At 37.5% G+C, this 23,035-nt stretch overlaps 2 protein-coding genes and 1 pseudogene across 2 annotated transcripts; all 3 read right to left on the bottom strand.

Annotated features, from left to right (window-relative positions):
* Window positions 1-29: 29 nt before the first annotated feature.
* Window positions 30-2,291, bottom strand: LOC145782593 (EF-hand domain-containing family member B pseudogene; annotated as a pseudogene).
* Window positions 2,292-12,456: 10,165 nt separating this feature from the next.
* LOC145781783 (uncharacterized) lies at window positions 12,457-13,672 on the bottom strand. The gene is made up of 2 exons (XM_082593455.1): window positions 13,509-13,672; window positions 12,457-12,872 (listed from the first exon to the last, which is right to left on the bottom strand). Exons 1-2 carry the CDS (start codon window positions 13,670-13,672, stop codon window positions 12,542-12,544), a joined length of 495 nt encoding a protein of 164 aa, XP_082449581.1. The 3' UTR covers window positions 12,457-12,541.
* Window positions 13,673-13,968: 296 nt separating this feature from the next.
* Window positions 13,969-14,911, bottom strand: LOC145782421 (uncharacterized). Its single transcript, XM_082594204.1, has 2 exons — window positions 14,315-14,911; window positions 13,969-14,004 (listed from the first exon to the last, which is right to left on the bottom strand). Exons 1-2 carry the CDS (start codon window positions 14,909-14,911, stop codon window positions 13,969-13,971), a joined length of 633 nt encoding a protein of 210 aa, XP_082450330.1.
* Between the last annotated feature and the right edge of the window lie 8,124 nt (window positions 14,912-23,035).

The raw sequence follows: 23,035 nt of genomic DNA, 5'->3' as shown, positions 1-23,035 counted from the left end.
ACTCGGCTTAATGCAAGTCACTATTTCAGTCTTTCATATAAATGTAATCACAACAATGAAAAATGCTCAATGAAAGTCCAGTGGCGTAACCAGATTCATTTTACAGTGGTGGGGTCAAGAATCAAGGTTTTTCCTGAAGGGGCAACATTTTCAGTGGCTTCATAAACGAACCCGATATTAATTGATAATGAAAGATCAACTTTCTGCCTTGGAAGACTTGGACTGGTCAGTGGTCATACGGATTGCACTTGCTGATTCTGGTTCAGTTGTAACCGAAGGAAAAGTGATAACTTACAAATAACAGTTTCTGAAGAACGAACATGCTGAATCAATGCAACACATCTTTTCGTGTTTTTATGAAAAAATTAACAATACGTATCAGTCGCGAAAAGGACAGAGAAAAAGCTAATGCCTTTCGATAGAGAAGTAAAAAATCGAACAAATTTTAATATCACCTGCATTTTTACATGGGGGCAAGAGGGGGGACAAGGAATTTTACTTGGTTGCGCCACTGAGTGAAACGCATGCTTTGTCTACGTGCTATAGCTTAGGCTATCGCGTCGGCTTGTACTTGGTCAAGAACTGCTCGGAAGCCTTCCACAGAAGCTTTGTCGGTGTCATCGTTGTCGCAAGACAGCTTCGAAAGTTTAACAGCAACCTCCCATATTTTATCAAACGCCTGATCGGTAATGTTCATACCAATGTTTTCGAAGATGCCTCGAATTTCATCTCGCGTACGCAGTTCGAAAAACTCTTGCTCGTAAATTCCATGATTCGAATAAAGCGATGGATTTATTAATCCGTGTGCATCCATCTCTCCGCCGTAGTTGGTTCGATCACTAATTCGACGAAACCGTGGCGGTGGAAGGTCAGAGCGTATCGTAGGAATGCCATTGGCAGGCTGATGGTCTTTCACTGCTCCTACAACTGAATTGATTGCAGATGATGTAGTAAAGTGGTCGCTCATTGCTTTGTCAAGTTGTTTCTTCAAGCGCTCCACGTCGACTTTTGAAGCTGCAACTTTTTCCTCCATTTCCGCCAGGGTTTTTCCGTTTGGTCGATAAATTGGCGGTTGCTTTTTGTCTTGCCAGTTTAAAAAATTAACAAATTTAGTATAATCAAGTTTGCAATTTTCTTCGTCTACCTTTTCGTTATTTTCAACTGCACAATAATGCATCAATGATTTTAAAAGTCCAGTATCGATTGGCAAATTAAATTTCCAACAGGCATCACGCAGTTTTGTTGCGTCGATAAAGCCAGATTTATCATGGTCATAATACTCAAATGCGGAGCGCAAGTCGTTAAAGTTGTGATAATTAGCTTTTTTCAAATGCTGTCTCACCGTGGACAAAATGCCTCTTTCTCTGTCTTTTCCTCCGAGATAGTTATCCTGAGCTCGCATATGAAGTAAGTCCCCCACGCCAAATTTTTCAGGCACAACCACTATTCCAAATGTATGGTCTTTAGGGACATTTAAACTGTCTGCTATTGGATCGTGAACTTTGCCTATGAGCGGTTGCGATTTTTTGCAAAAATCGTCTTCGCGTTTAGACACAAGAAAAGTGTGTCTGTCCAAAGGTTTTTTATACATCCAATGCAGAGACTGGGCCATCTTTTCTCCATCACTATAATACGGTGTTTTTATTCCAAACTTATAAGTTTTTGGGTCTTTGTTACCCCAATTATACTTCCTGTCTACCATCTCTCCAACATTATAATCATGGTGGGTAAGCACATAGTTCTCGTGGCCTTGTTTAGCTTCTTCTAATACTTGCTCGTTAGATTTCATGGGGTTGATTATTTCACCTGCAGGACTATCTACAATCGTTGGGTCACCGTATAATTGCGTGTTGTCAGGTACAAAGCCATCTTTGTAAGCTGTTGGCAAGCGAATTTTCCCCAAAGGTGCATTGTTGCTAGCATAATACTGCTCGTGTTTATCTTTTAAACGTTGATGAAAATATGAATCTGGATTTGGGTTGATCAAATATGTCGCTGGAATTGATGACAGCGTACTAACACCATGGGTGATTTCGGGAACAAAATTTGCTTCCCTTTTCAAACCAATAAAAGCTTGGTTAAAACTTGCTGCAGGGTCAGAAACTCCTGGCTCAACGCACGATCTCACACAACCACTACCTTGAAATATTCTGCCTGCAGTTTTAGGGTCGTACTTAATGGTTTTGTTATCTGACATTTTAACCGACGTTTCAGCTGCAAATAAAACGAATTATGGTTCAATACCTTTCGGCACTTCTACTTATTCCTGTTGCTTAGTGACCACATTTTTTTTATTTGATTTTTCTTCAAAAAATTTAAAAAAAAATTTAAAACTTAAAAGTATGTTTGTTACGTCACAAAAACCAATGCAACAATTGTGGGAATCGTCATCTTCGGACTGAGTTCAGTTCAAATCAGAAGAATCAATTTATTAAAAAATAGAGCTTTCTATTTGAATAAGATTATACTGAAGAAGCCACACTTATGCGGCGAAAGCTCTATTTTTTAATCAACTGATTCTTCTGATTTGGTGTGATATTGTTTAGGCCTACTTTATTTAAGATGCTTTGCAGGACCCGATTAACCATGAGGCACAGGCCTCAGGCCCCTTGGTTTTGGGGGCCCCCAATTTTTTTTACATTAGTGCCGTAGGCGTCAATACTTTTATAGGTTTCAAGCAGTGCCGTGTCAAGGGGGCCCGGACCCCACCATCTCAGGGGGCCCACAAATAATAGATTTTTGCGTTTCAGTAAGTGTTTTTTGAGTTGCTAAAGTTCACACATGTAGGCTACTTGTCCATTAAGAAGATGATTTAGGCCCTTATTCAATTCAATTTATTTTTCTTTGTCAGAAACAAAAGAAATGGTATTGTGAAAAAGAAATACAGTAACAAAACCAATAAAAGGAAATTATACTATTATATTATTAATTATACTAAAATTATACTAAAATTATAATAGAAATTATATAGATTTATTATAAAATTATAATTATATAAAATTATATAATTATATAGAAATTATACTAAAACATCTCAAATTTGGGCCCCCATATACAAATTTGGGCCCCAACTACACCGAAACATCTCTAAAAACATTATTACTATCTAAAAACAAAGTTAAAATGCGATAACGTTAGTAACATGATCTGCAGAAATGTATTTAACATATAACAGGTTGGATGCAATTGAATATATGAATTCAAAAAGGACCCAATTGCCACAGAGTGTTTTTGGCACAACTGTTTTAATTATTTTGGTCATTTACTTTTGTGGTGAAACTTCGATAATGATTATATGCTTAAACATACTGGTAAGAAGCATCATACCTAAAAAGTTCACTCAGTGAGGATTCCGTGGAGAAACTATAGAGAAATTGAAGTGCAATTGCTCTAGTTGGGCCCATTTCAAAATCAATGGAAAAATTGAATACCTGAAAATCAGAAGGGCCCAAGTCCACATTTTTGGCAAAATGAGTTATACCCACCATCGTAATACTAACGCCTAGCGCTACCTTATGAGCAAATGAAAGATCCAAATTCACGCTTTGAAACGTGTTATCGAAGACAAATAAATTTGTATGATTAGCAGAATGGCCCAAGTCCAGGACTTCGGCCATTCTTTCATAATAAATTTTTTTATATCTTACATTCTTAGGCCATATACATTCTTATTCTTAGGCCATTCTTTCATAAATTGACGTTTCAAAGAATATGATGGGACTCGTTCGAACTAAATTTCGGATCCTTAAGCCTAACGCTCTTCCTACCTTAGAAACTAGTCAGTGCTATACTAGCTAAGTACCGATTAAGGCTGCGAAGAAGCAAGATGTTATCAAACTGAAAAAATACTTGCGCCAAGAAACAAGAGACATGATAGACCAACTCGTTACAACGGAAGATGCATTCTTTGATGCACAAAACTCAGACTATGAAAACTAAAGAGTTACTTTTTACATAAACTGCTTTTATCTGCTTTTACTGCTTTGAAAAACTGCTTTTACTGTACATAACAAAAGTCTCAGATTTCTTTCATGATGAATGTATTTTGATATGACAATGGGGCAAGGTCAGTGGCGTACCTAGCGAAAGCGCCTCCCCCCCCCTGCGTGGCTTTTGTCACTGCATCTTTAGCTAAGAAACGCTCCGTTTTTTGTCCCAAACAAGTTGTTTTTCAAAACAAAAAAGGTCTTCAACCTCAAGAGGGGGCCCTTAAACGTGGGGCTCTTTAGGTGTGGCCCCCCTGCGACTGCAGGTATTGCAGGGGGGTTACAACGCCAGTGGGCAAGGTGCTTTCTATCAATATATCCAAGCAAAGCGCAGTGCATTACAAATTTGTGAGGTCCTGAATATAAGAAGGGTTCAAATCCAGTGAATTTGACGATCCGCACCGCATAAACTATAACGCACAGCAACACACAATACAGTTTTTTTGTTGTTTATTCCATGGGTGTGCAACGTGCGGCCCGCGAAGAAAAATTGTGCGGCCCGCAAAGATGTGCCAATTTTGAATTGTGTGCTGCCCGCGAAACGTGTTTATAATTTAGTTTAGTGTAGTATACGTGCCAACAATTCATTATAGAGTGGAATATTGTACATTTCTCACCTTCTGTTAACCATTTTAGAAATATCCCACCGGCCACCGCTCATCCGATTGTATTTAATTATTTGGAAAGTCAGTAGATCAGAGGCAAAAAATTGTACAAAGAATAGCTAAACTATGAAACCGTATTCTGACGGTAATTTTGTAAAGCAGTGTTTATGTCGCAGAAGAAATGTGCCCTAAAATGAAGAGTGAGTTCGAGAAAATAAGTCTGTCACGGTGGACGATAGCGAGGCGTAGACTATCGATGATCTTGCTTGTGATATTAGTGACACTCTCAGGGATAAGGTGAAGAACTTTGTTTCAGGGAGTTTTGCAATCGATGAAAGTACGGACCAGAAGGACACAGTTGGCCATATTTTTAAAAGGAGTGGACAAAGGTTTGAACGAAACGGAAGAGCTTCTGTCACTACAGTCAATGAAGGGCACGACAACTGGTGGTGACATCTTTACTGAAGGAAATTATGCTTTTGACAAGTTCTAACTGGACTTGTCCAGCTTATGCGGAATCGCAACTGATGGTGCTCGATCCATGTCCGGAACTGGCATTGGATTCATAGGTCTCTTGAAGTCTGCCTTGAGGGAGAGAAAAATCGATGATGACATAGCAAATTTTCATTGTATCATTCACCAGCAAAACCTGTGCGCAAAATTCTTGTCTTGAGTCCGGTTATCAAGGCAGCAATTTCATTCGAGCACGAGGGCTCAACCATCGTCAGTTTCAAAAGTTTCTGGATGATCTCAACACGACACATAAAGATCTTTATTTTTCCGAGGTGCGTTGGTTAAGCAAGGGCTGCATGTTGCAACGATTTTACGAACTGCGGAACGAAGTCGTGAATTTTTTGATTTTTCCGAAAACATCTCAACCAAGATGACTTTCCACATTTGAAAAAATTTATGACTTCAAAAATGGCTCTTTTTGGCTCAACATATTTGTACGAACAATTTTTTTCTAAAATTTGCGTCATGAAATCTCCCTATCGATCGGTTCTGTCAGGCGAACACCTGGAAAATGGACTTCGAATTACGAGCACTTCCATTAAAGTAAATTTGGAAAAAGTCGTTGGGAAAAGAAACCACCTGCAAACTTCTCACTGAACTCGTAGTCGGTGTGACAATAAATTGGAATAACAGTTTTCTTCAGAAATTTATGGGTCTTAACATAACAAAACTACTTTTTTGTACCTGCAACTACTATAGAAGGCATATGTTAACTCAGGGATTGATAGTATTCTATGAATCCAACGTGTGGCCCGCGGTTTCACCCAGATATTTATATATGGCCCTCCCGTAATAAAGGTTGCACACCCCTGGTCTATTCCCATGAGTAACTACCCTCATTAACCAGGCTTTGATATCTTTAACAAAAAAAAAATTGTGAAGTTTTTTTTGATTTTCTTGAAATAGTATTACTTGGACTTGGGCCATTCTCATATTCAGGTATTCAATTGATAGGGTATTTTTTATGTGTTTACCGATATCTTTGAAAAATTTGGCTGTTTTTTTTTTAAGTATCATTTAGAAGACATTAAAATAAATCGGAAAGCACAAATAGTGAAAGAAAAACAACAAAACTGGAGAGCCCTTTTTGAATTTACATAGGCCTACTGTATTCAATTTCTTTTCATTGAAAGAAATCGGAAAGCACAAAAAGTAAAATAAAAAAAATGGGGTTGGGTCCTTTGTGAATTCATATATGCAATTTATTTTCATCAATAAAAGTGTTTTGTTTTAAAAAATTGTTAGCTGTAAGCAAAATAGCATTTCAGATAGTTTATTATCATTTCATTTTTAACATTTACAATACCATAATTATAAATATCCTTGACTAGGCCTAGTGATGTTGCGAGCAGGAAAAACCTGTCCTGTAGGCTACTTTTAGCAGAAACGTTCTTCTGTATTTAATTCTTCTGAATATATGCGCATGAAATTGCTCTTATATTCAAATACCTTATAAGCCTGGCATATCACATGTTGTACGCGGTACAAAACAAAAATCATTCTTAACACAAGGGACCTGTTTATTCTTGCCACTAACCTAGGCTACCATACCATAAAAACTTTAATTAACTTAAATGCCTCCACATGGGAGAAGCATTCTTGACATGGAAAAGACAGTTTGAAAATTTTATCAGAGAGGGAGGTTTTGAAGAGACAACCGTGAGTTGGGAAACTAAATGGGCTGCTTTAGAAGCCTCAGTGACATCATCTTCATTTGTTAGGATATCTGCGTTAAGATTGCAGTTATCTAATGATAAAAGAGAGAATCTGAAAGAGATCTTAAAATCATTATCTGATGTTGTTAGTATATCAGATGGAGTTTGGATTTGCAGGCATGCCTTTGAAGAGTGCAAGCAACGACCCAATCAATCATTCAAGCAATTTTATGCTGAAATTGTAAGTTTGGCTGCACCTTGCAAATTTGATTCAAAAGTCTGTGATGATGACAAACAAATTATCATTGATGAATTTTTGCTGTATAAGATAGTGTTTCATATACATAGTCCAGCTGCACAGAAAAAATTATTTGAAGCTGGTTCTGATTTAACTTTGGCAAAAGCAATCCAACTCATGGAAGCATTTGAAGCTGTCCAAAAGACTGAAGAAACATTTTCAACTGAAAGGTCAGTAAATCTTTTTCAAAAGCCATTCAAACCTACCTTATCAAAAGGCAATAAGGCTAAAGAATGTAAAAAATGTGGAGGGCATCATGGCCCTAAGTGTCCCGCTGGGGATAAAAAATGTAATTTCTGTGGCAAAATTGGCCATTTTGAACGTATGTGCTTTGCAAAGAAAAAGCAGCATAAACAATCAGGAGCTGTGGTCTCTCATATTGGTACTAAAACTGAAACTGTACGTGTTGGTGTTTACACTGCAGCAGGGGGTAGCCATGAAAAAGAATTTATGATTGACACTGGTTCTGACTGGACAGTGATCGGACCAAACAGCTTGCTGGATTTAGGCTTGACAAAAAATAGCCTAACTAAACCTACCAGAGACATGTGCAATACTGCAACTGCAACTGGAGAAACTATGTCATCCTTGGGTTTTGTTGAAGCCACATTTAAATTTGGACAGAAAGAAATTGAATCTAAATTGGTTGTGTTTGAAAGTGTCAAAACACCATTGCTTGCAATTGATGTGTCAAAATCCCTGGGTATTGTCAACATCACAACACAAGCTGATCGAAATCCGGAGCTACAAATTCAATCGAATGTTGTTGTTCCTTATGGGTTTGGTAGTGTGGTTTTAAATGATGTACCATTTGGTGTAAATACCACTGTAAATGACAGTGTTGAGCAAGCGAAACAGCAGTTGCTCTCCGAATTTAAGGACGTATTTGAAAGCCAACCACCAATGAAAAGGGAAAAGTTTAAGATTTCACTGGTAGAAGAAGCAGTTCCTTGTTGTATTACAAAAGCCAGAAGAATTCCGGTGGCATACGAAAATGCACTACAAGAGGAACTTAATGAGTTGCTAAAGGAAGGCATCATCACACCAGTGACCACCCCAACAGAATGGGTGAATCCAATTGTCATCCAGCCAAAGAAAAATCAAAATGGATAATTTAATGGAAAAATACTCCACATAAATCCACCGGTTTATCTCCAGCAATCATGCTATATAATCACTCAGTGCAAGATTTGATTCCCTGCCACAAAAGTGTGTTACAAAGAAGTTGGCACGATGAAAAGCTCCGTGTCGATCGTGAGGCTGCCAAAAGAAAAGAGAGACTAGAAGACTATTACAACAAAAGTGTGAAACAATTGAAACCACTAAAAGTTGGTGATCCTGTATGTATACAGAATAATATCACTAAACGTTGGGACAGATACGGTATAATCTTGGAGTGCTATTATGATGCTCGCAGGTATCTAATCAAACTTGAATCAGGCTTGATTATCAGGCGCAATAGAATGCATTTGCGAAAAAGGTTTATTGATGTAACACTACCTGTTCAAACCAAACCTATTTCTGAAACAGTTAACTTACAGGACATAGATGAAACTGAGTACTGTCCCCCTGAGGACCGAGAACAAATGCCTGATACTCAGTTGAGAAGATCTAGCAGATCTCGTAAAATCCCTGATAAATTCAAGGATTATGAAATGTCGTAATTGTGTATTTTGTGTCCTGCGGGAAGATATAATTTTGTTACATGTGATTAGTCATTATTGGCTTAGATTGATGACTTTCCTGCAGAGTGACGTAAATATGTGTGCTGTGTATTTCATGGGTAATTCTTTCTTAAAAAGGGGGATGTGATATTGTGACAATGTGTTGTTACATTATAAGTGGGAAACACTGCTTTATATCGTAAGCGCTGAACCGTGACTGTACTGGCATTCCTAATAATAGACATGAGCTGACAACTGTGCTTGTTAAACTTGTCATAAGAAATATCATACTAGATCATCAGATTAGTATATTACACGCGGTACAAAACAAAAATCATTCTTAACACAAGGGACCTGTTTATTCTTGCCACTAACCTAGGCTACCATACCATAAAAACTTTAATTAACTTAAATGCCTACATAAACTTATGAAAGCTTTGCCTTGGAATGAAATAATGTTGAATAAAAATAATTGAACACCTGATCCTCAAAATGCTTTACACTGCTTTTGTTTACAAATTACAATTACAATGTTTTTACCTTGGTTGACAGAACAAGTAATGTTGCCAGATAAAACATAAAAATGGTGAAAAACAATATTGGCACCAGATGACCAAATCTGAACGGAAATTAATAATTTCTACAGTTTTGGTTTTATGCTCAGATTTTTTCTGCGCGGTAGCCACAGACCAATGGAGTATGTGGACGCGAAAGCTTTTTTTGCCCTGTCATTAGTAGTCCTACTTAGTTAAAATAGTATTTGAGTAAAACCAAAGCAATTTTGAGTAAAACATTCTACACCTGGTTTTGAGCATAATGGTCACCAGGTGAATACAAATTAGACTTATATCAACGTTAATTAAACGTTTATTTTCGTAATTTCAACGTAAAATTTCATATCTACAATGAAATCCATATATAGCTTGCAGTAAAGCTTGATCTATGTTTCAGAAGTGTACGCTATACAAACCTAACAGCTAATCGTCATATTTCCCATCAATTCAATGTCACTAAACGTTAAATCAACGTAAGAAGATCTTAAAAAGATCAGTTTCTTAACAACATTAAACCCAACAAAGCAAGATTCATGATTGATAAACTACCAAACCTGACAAGTGACAATATGGTAAACAAAAAACTAAGACGTTTTATACACCAAAAACACAAGGCATGAATAACTTGATACTGGTATAGGTAAATCATGCCAGCACTAAGCATAGTACAGGACAATAACTGTGACTAAACAAATGGATATCATAGCATAGATCCTAAGTCAATGATGTCATGCAGTATTGCAACCAGATCTACACAGAGGAAAACACAGCTTTTATGGCAGTTCTAAAGTGCTTCACAAAGCAACACAAAAGTATATTAAACGCATAATAATAGAAACCTGGACGTTGTAAATTGGTAAAACATAAAAGGTTCGTCAGAGGTTAATGCATACCCACCCGGCGCGCATACTGGCCCTCCTTTTGCGATAAATGTTTTACCACGTAAAAACGGTTCATGCAAGAAGCTGATATCTTCTGACTTTTTTTGAAATTTATCGAGGAACATTTAGACAAAAAAATGTTCAAAAAATACCGGGTAGGGGTAAGACACGACAAAAGCAAAGTATGTAGAAACATCAGAGGTTGAACCTCTTGTCAATAAACAGCATAAGTAGACCAGCAGTAGACAACTTACTGCAAGATATCGAAAGCTTATAACTTTCAAAACAGTTTACAGCCAAAAATTCTTTGAACATACAAAAATAAAACAGAAAATAACAAAAGGCATTACAAAGATTCTTTTCTAACAGAACCTTTTCCTGTCAATTTGCGAATTTTACGGTTACTTGACAGTGTGGCAGGCGCATCTTTTGAAGCATTGAGTCGTTTTAGCTCATTCTTTGCAAAACAATTGAACGCAGAGTGTACAATCAATTTAAAATTGAAATGGCCTGATGAACTTTTCTGGCTTAAGAGGCTTTTAAAATTATCATGAGGTTGCAAAATATTCGAGACAGCTAGAGTGAAGTCAGCACGTTGATTGGTGGAAGTGAAAAGTTTACGTTTCACCGCTTCTTCAGATGCAATAGCAGTGTAGCATTGCACGCTTATCGCAGTGATGGCATAGCACAATTCTGTCGGTGCAGATAGACCACCACGATCAGCTATTGAGAAAAGCTTCTTGTGCTCCTCTGGCATGCATTCGTCTATGTGCGTGGCTTCAATACTTTGCACTAGCATTTGCTTGCATGCAGAGCACTTTCTGCGACGAGAAATGCTGCGCCCAATGTAACCACTGACAAAGTAAGTTACATTAGCATCCTCATCCGACAATTCATCAAAGCGGAGTTTTGCCAGGAATTCCTCCAGCCATGATATACTGGTAGGCATATCGGCAGCAATGGAACCAGCATCACTTACAGACTGAGTTGCATCACTTTCTGCCAAAGTGGATGCAGACTTCAACAGTTTTTCCTGAAGCAAACTAAGTTTGCGAATCTTTTTTTCCGCCTGAAAAACTTGGTGTACCGACATGAAGAAATTGCTACCATTTACTTGGCGGTACCAGCCAAACCGGCCTTCAATTGGATCAGACATAAATTTTCCAGGCAAAACGTATGAAAATCCATGCCGGTCCTGCAGATATGCAGCCAGTTCTGGTACTGCACCCATACTCTGAATACATGCAGTGAATGTTTCAGCAGTAAGACCAGAAAATCCAGATTGTTTCCAGGTTTTAAAAATTTGCAGTGCTTCTGCCAAGTACACCAAACCGGTATGGTTGCTATATTGATCTGTGCGCATTGGCTCGCACATCTCATCTCTTTTGTGGATGCCTGTAGCAGAATACATAAAATCGATCTTACTGTTCGGTAAAGTAAGCTGACCATTTAATAAAAAGTATCTCAATTTCTCAACATAGCCTTATAATGGCAAAATATACAAGTATTTTATACCTGTATTTTAATAAATTTTAAGACACCGAGTTATTTCCATTCCAGCAAAGTCTTTTATACCAGAACAGCACTTTGTCAGACTCGGAGTAAATAAAAAACAACTTAATTTCTGTTACCATTTAAGAAATTAAGGCAACATTTACGAAATATTAACAGGTTTGTTTTGTCAAACCCAAATCTACTATACTACATTTAATTTGTCTGATGTTTGCATACCTTTGCATGGAGTTTTTACGGACATTATCTTCCATATGTTTGATATTAAGGTCACATAACGAGATGTATGCATAAAATCAGGATTCGTTTCTCCATATATTTCCAAACCACGAGCAGTAGATTCACTGAAAATACCTAAAGTCACAAATGAAAATGTTTGAAACTGGTATGTAAGGATTGATTAAAATTTGCATTTGCAAACAAATCATCAATTGTAATACTACCTATACCCTGACAGCAAAATCAGCCATTTTTATTTTTTACATTAATTCAACGTCTGGGGATTTTGAATCGATGTAAAAATGACCAATTTTGCTATCAAATCTGGAACGAATTTTTGCACCATTGTTATTATCACTCATATTTTGAATGCAGTTACCGACTTTATGTATGTTTGACATTTACAAAGAGCACATTAAACACCTAATTAGTGCAGTAGGTAACAAGGCTTGTGTAGAGCTTAAAATTTCTTATTTTTGCTTACTGAAGAGGCATCTATCTGCTACTATACACTATGATTCAATACAAAAATAAGACAAGAGGTATGGTATATAAAATCCAGAAAAACGTTAAATCCAGAATACGAAAAGAGTATCCACTGCCATCTAAAGATTATGTCTACAGACAACTGAATGTGTGCAAAATTTAGTGAGACTACTTGCTTAGTGCATGTAGTGGAGATGTACGAGCAAGATTGCTTGGATTTAAAGATGCTTTCTTCAGTGTGTGAGCAATCTTTAATGTTTTGTGCTCTTCTATAGAATACAATCTTTTCACGTGATCAAACAGTGGTGTGCAGATTTCTCCAAGAATGTTCTCATGACCAGCAGTAGGAATATGCATGCGATTTTTGTTGACAAAATTGTTGAATATGTTTTTGAAATTGTGGGTAAAATCAAAAAGTAGAAAGAGGCGTTCGTCCGGCTTTGTTGGGTGGACAATACTGTGTGAAAGTTTGCCTCCACACAAGTCCATGAACATCTTCCTAAAACAAATAAATTGCAATTAGTGCTCCACAACCACTGTTTCTTACCAGTCAAGGTATACACCATGCGACGACGGATGCATCCAACCATTGATGGTTAGATGTTACATGTATCTTTAAAATGTGCACCCTCCTACGATTTTCCACTTAGTAACGGTACTTTATCAACAGCACTAGTAGATTGTGACAGTCTAATACAACCCATGACAGATTGTTCAAACAAATAATATAGAATAGCAGCAAAGCACAACTATTACGATTATATTGGTATACTATATGGTACATAATAATTGAGAAAGTTGTAGAAAAAATAAAGCTGCCGCAACAATTTAGCATCCGCAAATAGGCTACCATACAATAGAAATCTTAATTTTTTTTCCTTCTTCAAAAAATCAAACAATTATGGCTCTGCAATTATGGCACATATTTAATGTCAAATTAAAAAAAAAATATCTAAATCAAAGATGGAATTACCCGTTCAAAAGTTCATACCATAGAGGATATTTGATAATATTTTAATGTTGTCCACTGGTCTAGTCTACTTCACATGCATTGTAGTTCAACCAACAAAGCTAATGTATTATATAATTAACTACAGTATTATATATATACAGTAGGCCTAATTAATTTACATACCTGTTACAAACATGATTGTCAACAGATACAGCTATCACGACCAAAATGTCATGCAGTGCCACCATTATCTTGTTGAACCAGAAGCGCTGCAACTTAGTGTCCAATTTGTTGACAGGTATCAAGCAGATGACATCCTTATATTTTCCACATGTTGACTGCACCATAAATGTGAGAACCGTCTTTGCAGGAGTCCCATCTTCCGTAAGTCCAACAAAGGCTCCATTACTGTACTCTATTCTTTGCGCTGTATAAACCTCATCTATCATCAAAGTGACAATTCGCTCTTCGTTCCGCAGGGAAGCAGTGCGTTGCTTTATGTACTGCACATCAATTTGTCCACCATTCACAGTGTTTGAAACAGAAAGCTGTTGAAGTCGTCTTATAGAAGGCAAAATAAAAAACTTCTTTAATATCTTGTACAAAGAAGTGCTCGTCAGCTGCCACAAGTAAGACACAGTTATTAAGTTGCTGGAGTAACTGCGTCCTTGTTTTGCAACTAGAAGCAGGTTAAGTTGTTCAGATATAAACAGAATTAGTGATGCATCTGAATGGCCATCATCTCCGCAGTCAGGCAGTGTCTCCGCTGATAGATAGTTTTGTAATGCAGATACAGCAATGCTGACAAAATTTATATGATTGCTGCTATTTTTAGAATTTTGTTCATCAATGATAGATTTGCAGAAAGCTAGAATATTCGCCAATTCAGAGGTGGTTTTCAATGATTGAGACTGCAGCAAATGCTTATACAAATGTGGTGGCACTACAGCCAAAGAAACAAATGCAGTAACTTTCAAGCTCTCAGTCACTATAACAGATCCAAGCAGCTGGGGGGCACTTGCAAAATCCTCAGCATATTTTACAGAATGAAAGACAACTGTGGTTTCTTTAAAAACAGTTAAAAATCCAGAAGGTATATGAAGATGTGCATCTTTCAGTTTGGCCTTAAGTGATACAAAGTTATCAAAAACGTCTTGCTGAAGCAAGCGCTGATTTTGCTGCTGGATTCTTTCATTTTCCACATATCGCCTTGCTGACGCAGTACTAGCAAAAGTAGCACGGGCTGAAGAAGATGGTTTCGAAAGGTATCCTGACAATTCTGGAAATACTTTTGGAACAGCAGTGGGTTTTATGCGTAAGCGCTTTAACTCTTGCGTGTCTCTGGCAAGACGTCTATTCTTGCGAATATCTGAAGAAACCTGTATAAAATCCTCTTCGTGAAAATGTTTTGCACACACTTTATGTGTATCTGACACAATCCAATTTTTACGAGGAATAGCTTTAACCCAACTTTCTCGTAATGCTGCATCTTTGGGAAATCCAAATAATGTTGTTTTAGTGGTATCAACTTTCATAGTAGAGAAGTAACCAGTCTTGCAACCAGGCACACAACATTTAAACCCCATAGTCTCAGAAGGGAGGTATTGTTTTCAAAGTAGAATATGAAATTTTACTTGCAGTAAAGTATTAGCCTGAAAGAAATAAAATGTACATACTACTAATTATTATATGTAAAATTGTTCATATGTGTCTTTCAGACCCTGAAAGTCACATAGAAAAACTTAATCGTATCAGTTATGTCGGAGCACCCAATCTAAACTAGATGCCACCAATGAGTAAAATGACATACAATTAGTAAAATGGGCTTAATACCTTGCTGAAATGGGTGCTTATTGGCCAAAATGTGCCGCTTAATAACAATTGTGGGCCGTTGCTTTCGCAATGTTGGCCGATAAAATTATTTGGCCCGGTTTTTCTTTTAAGTGCAGGGCCAATTTGAAGTTCAGTCCGCCCTTGCCACTAGGTTACCATACCAGTTTGTATGCTTTTATGTGTATCGTAGCATTATCGCTGGCAATTTATTTATATTCTTTCATTTCAATGCTTATATCAACCACTTCGCAAGCGCTGATCGACGCGGCGCGTTTTCAGTACGGTAAGCACGACGCAACTTTTTGTTGCTTAACGTTGGAACAGCGTTATTGGTCGTATACAGCTTGTATGATTTGGTGAATTCCCTGAAGCTTCTGTTATCTATATCAGAAATAGTTTGGCTTCAATAAATCATCGTTATGATTCTGTTTTCTCAGCGAAAAGCAGGTCTGCTTACAAGCAGTTTTGAGAAACGTCTGTTCAAACTGGCTATCCACATTCAATGAGCCTTTTCACATTGATTCAAGGCCTGGACACGTTGAATCCATGTAAAAAATGCTGATTACTCCACGCCGGCTAGATTACCCAGCGGAAATCGTTTCACATGAGTTCACATGCTTTTAAGGAGTCTCAAAATTGAAGAAAAGCTTGTTTGTTCATAACTGGTTTTAAACAAGTCATTTTACATTGATTGAAGGCCTGAATACGTTGAATCTATGTAAAAGAGGCTTATTTACTGTTTGAAGAACAATATCTGCCATTTGAAGTAGTTTTATATCGGTTTACAAGACCTTGGTACAGCCCAAAACCCGGCAAAGATTTTCGCAAAAAAAAAACGCCGCTGCGTAGGTTAGCGAAAACGCCGACACGCAGTGGTTAATAAGAATCTCTACATATTTAAAAAAAAGTTGTTTCAAAGTAATTGTTTACTTCAACATGTGACATTTTTCCTGGCATACAACTCGGGCATGCCTACCCTAGCTATAGGCCAGGCCCACAGTCAAACTTTCCGTTCAGTAGACAGGAGGGCTACTTCAAATCATATTGTTACCATCGTATTAGCCAAAAAATTCACCAGAATGCACCTACTGCACCCCCTGAAACAAGTCAACCTTAAAAATAACTGAAACTCTTTATACAATAAATACTGCCTGACCAGGCTACTCCAGGTAAAAAATTAAGACACAGAAAACCTATCAGAAGACCATGCTAGCTGCTATGCTTCTATAGCAAAACCAACTGAATTGAATGTCTTTTGTTCGCGTTATAGCACAATACAGTTTCGGGAGAGAGTTTGCGTTCTTGTACCAAAGACAGGCAAGACATAACAATACAACAGGGTTGAGCATTATCACTATATTATAACAATATATTTTACAGTTTGATTGTTAAAACTATTTGTAAATATGTAAAATATATTGCAATAATGCTCAACCCTGCTTTATTGTTGTGTCTTGCCTGTCTTTATTTCACAATGTTATCTAAACTTTTTACGTTGCAAAATACCGTAGCCTATCCTACTTGCGTAGCGATTTAAAACAAAGGCCTTTTGAAGACTTATTTGAAACTCACTTTCCAAGCCTTAAGCCTGTCTAAATCAAACAGATCAACTAATGACAAAAAGCAATCAATATTCAATCCAAAGCAAAAACATAGCTAACGCTGCGTAAAGAACCTTGCGAAATGCGAAAGACTTGCTTTTCTTGCGATTGCGCACTAGATAAAGACGAGCGATGGAACGAGACTACTAATGTCACTTCTCTCTTACGATAGAAAAAGCTTTCTCGTCCGCGTACTCTATTGGTCTGTGGCATAGTTTTTCTGAACTGTATTGCCACAAAATTTACCTAAATCCTTTAAAGTTCGAAAACCGGAAGGGGACTAGGTCGGATAGTAATCCGAAAACTAAATCACGTAAATTCGTTTTGACGAAGAAGTGATTGAACAACAAAAAATGATTCAGCAGTTCTCCTAAATATCGATTAGTGAAAAACGAATAATGATTTCGTTGCTTGCATAAAAAAGCATTAAATAACGGGCATACGATATTTATTTTTAAAGTGAATGGGTATGGCCTAAGCATTCGATATTCAGAAAGCAACGAATAACGCTATCGAATAGTGACAACTAGTCGTTACTTCCAACCCTGTAATCATGCTTATAGGCTCAATAATACTTTACTGCTAATTTCTTCTTAAAACAGACTGAGTAAGCTACTCTGGTTAGGCCAAATTGAAGTCATACAACAGATTAGACCCGGATTAGATTTATAAATTCTTATAAAAATGAGTAGGTATAAGTAAATTCTGGTGCTACTTCTAAGCTTCAACTAATCGCTGCTTAGCGACTGTACTAAACTTCCAATTGTTGCTGACTGAAATGAGCCAGTAGAGGCACAATGCCGCTTTTGCAACGTCACAATTCCATTGTTTAACAATAGCTACAGTAAAAGAGAGACTCATTTTTGATCTTTGTATTGTATTGGGCGCAAATTAGATTTTGAAAAAAGTGTAAGTCACAAATTTTAATTTTTACCAAGCAATTTTTGCGCCCCTATCAATGTGGCGCCCATGGCTCGAGCCATGCCTGCCATACCCTATAAGTAGCCTACGCCACTGGCACGCAGACCTTAGCGGATCAACGATACGGACAGGTACTCAGGTTACCTGAGTAGTTGATAAATCTACACGTATCATGGCTGCAGATGGAAGAATGATAGATTACAACGGTGAAGTTTTTGTTACTTTATCATTGGCTGGAAAAATTGTTGAAGTGCCATGTGTAGTTACCCGAACAATGGTAGCCTACCTGTAACCTGATGTTTTGATACATTTTAATTTATGTTTGAATCACGGGAAATTAGCTGTTGCAGCTGCAATTGCCTCATCTGAAACATCTTCAGAAAGTTTAACTATCGCCAAAAATATTTTCACAATAAACTTTGACGGATAAAAATGGGTTGCAAAGTGGCCTTGAAAGCAAGAGCAGGTAGTAGTAGTAGGCTACGCAGTCACACAGACTTTAACAAGATGAATAAAACTGTCTACCCGAGATTTAAATCAGAAGTAGAAAGGTGGATCAACAACGGCTGGCTGATTACGACCAATCATTATCCAAGTGAGGGAGTGATTCCGCTTATGGCCATCATACAAAAAAGAAAGACAAAGTAGCCTACGTCCTGTACAGTGGCGTAGCCAGAAAAAAAATGGGGAGGGGGCAAATATTTGATGAATTGAAGAGAACGACATAGTGTTTGATTTAAGACATCGTCACCTGATGTGCAGTGGCGTATCCTGGTGGGTTGAGCAATGGAAGCAATAAAACTGGTGGGGAGTTAGAGCGTGCCTTCGGCACGCGTATTCTAGGGGGGTCCGGGGACATGCTCCACCGGAAAATTTTGCAAAATTAAACTCAAATATTAGATTATAGCGCTTTCTGGAAACACTTTTAAGGTAATATTTGTATGAAATTTATTAGCAGACAAACAGCTAGTAACTTATTAAAGGTAGCTATTACACCCGAACGGGCAAAAACTCCGGTTAAAATTAGAGAACACCAGAAACTAAGCTGCTCAAAAACCCAACAGAGTAAGCGATTCTGAAATTGCTTCCACAGATTAGTTACGGTAATAGAAGCGATTTGCAAAATTTATTGGGGTCTTTCTGTGTGTCTAAAACAAGTCCTGGGAGGTGTTAATAGCCAGATGTCTTGGAAAACGATATAAATTTCTACAAATTTTATAATATTTTCAACAAAGGGCCAGTGGCGCGGGAACTATTTTTCTCTAGGGGGGGCTGAAGCTGCCATTAGTGTTGTGAGCTTCTGGGGGGCTTCGCCCCCCAGACCCACAGACCAATAGAGTACGCGGACGAGAAAGCTTTTTCTATCGTAAGAGAGAAGTGACATTAGTAGTCTCGTTCCATCGCTCGTCTTTATCTAGCGCGCAATCGCAAGAAAAGCAAGTCTTTCGCAAGGTTCTTTACGCAGCGTTAGCTATGTTTTTGCTTTGGAATGAATATTGATTGGTTTTTGTCATTAGTTGACCTGTTTGATTTAGACAGGCTTAAGGCTTGGAAAGTGAGTTTTAAATAGGTCTTCAAAAGGCCTTTGTTTTAAATCGCTAAACAAGTAGGATAGGCTACGGTATTTTGCAACGTAAAAAGTTTGGATAACATTGTGAAATAAAGACAGGCAAGATACAACAATACAGCAGGGTTGAGCATTATTGCAATAGATTTTACATATTTACAAATAGTTTTAACAATCAAACTGTAAAATACATTGTTATAATATAGTGATAATGCTTAACCCTGTTGTATTGTTGTGTCTTGCCTGTCTTTGGTACAAGAACGCAAACTCTCTCCCGAAACTGTATTGTGCCATAACGTGAACAAAAGACATTCAATTCAGTTGGTTTTGCTATAGAAGCATGGCAGCTAGCATGGTCTTCGGATAGGTTTTCTGTGTCTTAATTTTTTACCTGGAGTAGCCTGGTCAGGCAGTATTTTATTGTATAAAGAGTTTCAGTTATTTTTAAGGTTGACTTGTTTCAGGGGGTGCAGCAGGTGCATTCTGGTGAATTTTTTGGCTAATACGATGGTAACAATATGATTTGAAGTAGCTCTCCTGTCTACTGAACGGAAAGTTTGACTGTGGGCCTGGCCTATAGCTAGGGTAGGTATGCCCGAGTTATATGCCAGGAAAAATGTCACATGTTGAAGTAAACAATTACTTTGAAACAATTTTTTTTTAAATATGCAGAGATTCTTATTAACCACTGCGCGCCGGCGTTTTCGCTAACCCACGCAGCGGCGTTTTTTTATTGCGAAAATCTGTGCCGGCTTTTGGTCTGTACCAAGGTTTTGTAAACCGATATAAAACTACTTCAAATGGCAGATATTGTTCTTCAAACAGTAAATCAGCCTCTTTTACATAGATTCAACGTATTCAGGTCTTCAATCAATGTAAAATGACTTGTTTAAAACCAGTTGTGAACAAACAAGCTTTTCTTCAATTTTGAGACTCCTAAAAAGCATGTGAACTCATGTGAAACGATTTCCGCTGGGTAATCTAGCCGGTGTGGAGTAATCAGCATTTTTTTACATGGATTCAACGTGTCCAGGCCTTGAATCAATGTGAAAAGGCTCATTGAATGCAGCGATGCCACTCTTGATGTAATTACATCAAATTTGATGTTTTTGGGTAACTTTTTGATGTTTGATGTTTTTGCCCAAAAATCTGATGTTAAGCGATTTGGTGTTAACTAGCTCAGACTAAATAAAATATAATCAATTTGGTGAATTCAATAACTTTGAAAGGACAGCTTCTAGCTCGCCAACTTGTACCGGTATCCCAAAGTAGTGGAAGCTGCACCAGCTGGCAACCATCAAATAGGCTAGTGGAAGTTATGAGCAATGGTGGTCCACGTAAAAGATACATGAGCATGATGAGCCATTGTGAAGAAAACTGATAGGCTGGTTGTAGTATCTAAGATGAAGACATTAAGGGTCATATTTTAAAACCTTACTTGAGCTCAAGTCGGCCTTGACTAAAAATTCGACCCCATGAAGTAGGCTAAAGTGCAATACCAAAATGATACTTTAACTTGATGTTTCATAACTAGCCAATTGCTGGACTTCATTCATCATAAAAGATGCATTTTGTATAAACCAGTTTTGCATTACATCCGAAGTGAGTCAAACTTGAAGTCGAGTAGGGTTTTAAAATACAGGCCTAAGTTGTATATACTGTAGGTAAGCTTATTTGCAAATATCAGCCACCAAAATTAAAAAGGTACCGCATTGAAAGCGTACTCACTGGTCTACACGATTTTTGCTATAGGCCTATGAACTTTGAAAACTGATTTAGAGCAATTTTGGGGTGCTGAATCCGACTCTTACCTCAGATTTATCCTATCACGTCAGGTTTGTGAGATAACAGCAAATTGTTACTTAATTGTCAAAAGTGGAAGATTTGATGTTGCGTTCATTGCACATACACATTGTGCTATATCCAGAAATACAGGCCATGTGGTGCATAAGTATATAGCTGAAATACACCCACCGACTATAATTTTGATACCAATTTGTTGTCTAAGCAACATTATTAACTAGGCAGTAATAACAAACTAAAAGGGAAGCTAAAAGTATAACTGAACCCCTCCTTCGTCAATGTTTTGCATGAAACCACAAAGATTTAAGCAGGCCTATGTCAATACTTGTCCAGTAGCCTTATTTAGGTTGTTATAGCCTGTCTAACACTAACCTTTCATTATAGCACTGCATATGTTGGTAGTAAACGCAACGCCAAATTTTCCACTTTTGATAAAAGTAACAATTTGTTGTTATTATATCTCACAAACCTGACGTGATGGATAAATCTGAGGTCAGATTCGGGTTCAGCACCCCAAAATTACTCTAAATCAGTCTTCAAAGTTTTGGAGCAAAAAAAAATTCTTTTTTCTTAGACCAGTGTTATTTTAGTTGCATATAAAATTCTGCTAGCCAAGTAGTTTTTCTTGAAAACATGTTTTTTAAATAAACCTAATAAGTAAATTTTACGAAGAAAGTCTAGATTTAATGTAATTGTTATCTTTTTTTATCGTTTTATTGACAAAACGCACCCGAGCTTTCAATTTGATGTTTTAATCTTGAATTTGATGTTTTTTATGAAAAAATTTGATGTTTTAAAAATTGATGTGAGTGGCAACACTGATTGAATGTGAATAGCCAGTTTGAACAGACTTTTCTCGAAACTGCTTGTAAGCAGACCTGCTTTTCGCTGAGAAAACAAAATCATAACGATGATTTATTGAAGCCAAACTATTTCTGATATAGATAACAGAAGCTTCAGGGAATTCACCAAATCATACAAGCTGTATACGACCAATAACGCTGTTCCAACGTTAAGCAACAAAACGTTGCGTCGTGCTTACCGTACTGAAAACGCGCCGCGTCGATCAGCGCTTGCGGGGGCAAAGTGGTTGATATAAGCATTGAAATGAAAGAATAGAAATAAATTGCCAGCGATACCAGCTCAGAGGCCGAGTGGTTTCGCCTTCGGCTCTGGTGCTGGTAGGTCTGAGATCGATTCCAGGTCGGGTCAAACCGAAGACTTTAAAAACGGTACCGATTGTGTTCTATCCTGCATAGCGCAGTGAGAATGAGTCGGGTAATAATGTGATAACATCGTAAACCTGATAGAAATTAAAAATGAGCCCTGTCGCTAAAAGACCATAGCTGTTGTAGAGCGACAATAAATAAAACCATAACATTATTATTATTAATTGCCAGCGATAATGCTACGATACACATAGAAGCATACAAACTGGTATGGTAACCTAGTGGCAAGGGCGGACCTGAACTTCAAATTGGCCCTGCACTTAAAAGAAAAACCGGGCCAAATAATTTTATCGGCCAACATTGCGAAAGCAATGGCCCACAATTGTTATTAAGCGGCACATTTTGACCAATAAGCACCCATTTCAGCATTTTACTAATTGGATGTCATTTTACTCATTGGTGGCATCCAGTTTAGATTAGGTGCTCCGACACAACTGATAGGATTAAGTTTTCTATGTGACTTTCAGGGTCTGAAAGACACATATGAACAATTTTACATATAATAATTAGTAGTATGTACATTTTATTTCTTTCAGGCTAATACTTTACTGCAAGTAAAATGTCATATTCTACTTTGAAAACAATACCTCCCTTCTGAGACTATGGGGTTTAAATGTTGTGTGCCTGGTTGCAAGAGTGGTTACTTCTCTACTATGAAAGTTGATCCACTAAAACAACGGTACCCGGACATTTTGCCGAAAGACATTTTGCCGAAACCCATTTTGCCGAAACCCATTTTGCCGAATGGACATTTTG

This window comes from Aplidium turbinatum, chromosome 13, assembly GCF_918807975.1.
Source record: "Aplidium turbinatum chromosome 13, kaAplTurb1.1, whole genome shotgun sequence".
In the NCBI taxonomy this organism is placed as follows: domain Eukaryota; kingdom Metazoa; phylum Chordata; class Ascidiacea; order Aplousobranchia; family Polyclinidae; genus Aplidium; species Aplidium turbinatum.
This window is presented reverse-complemented; position numbering and strand designations above follow the sequence as displayed.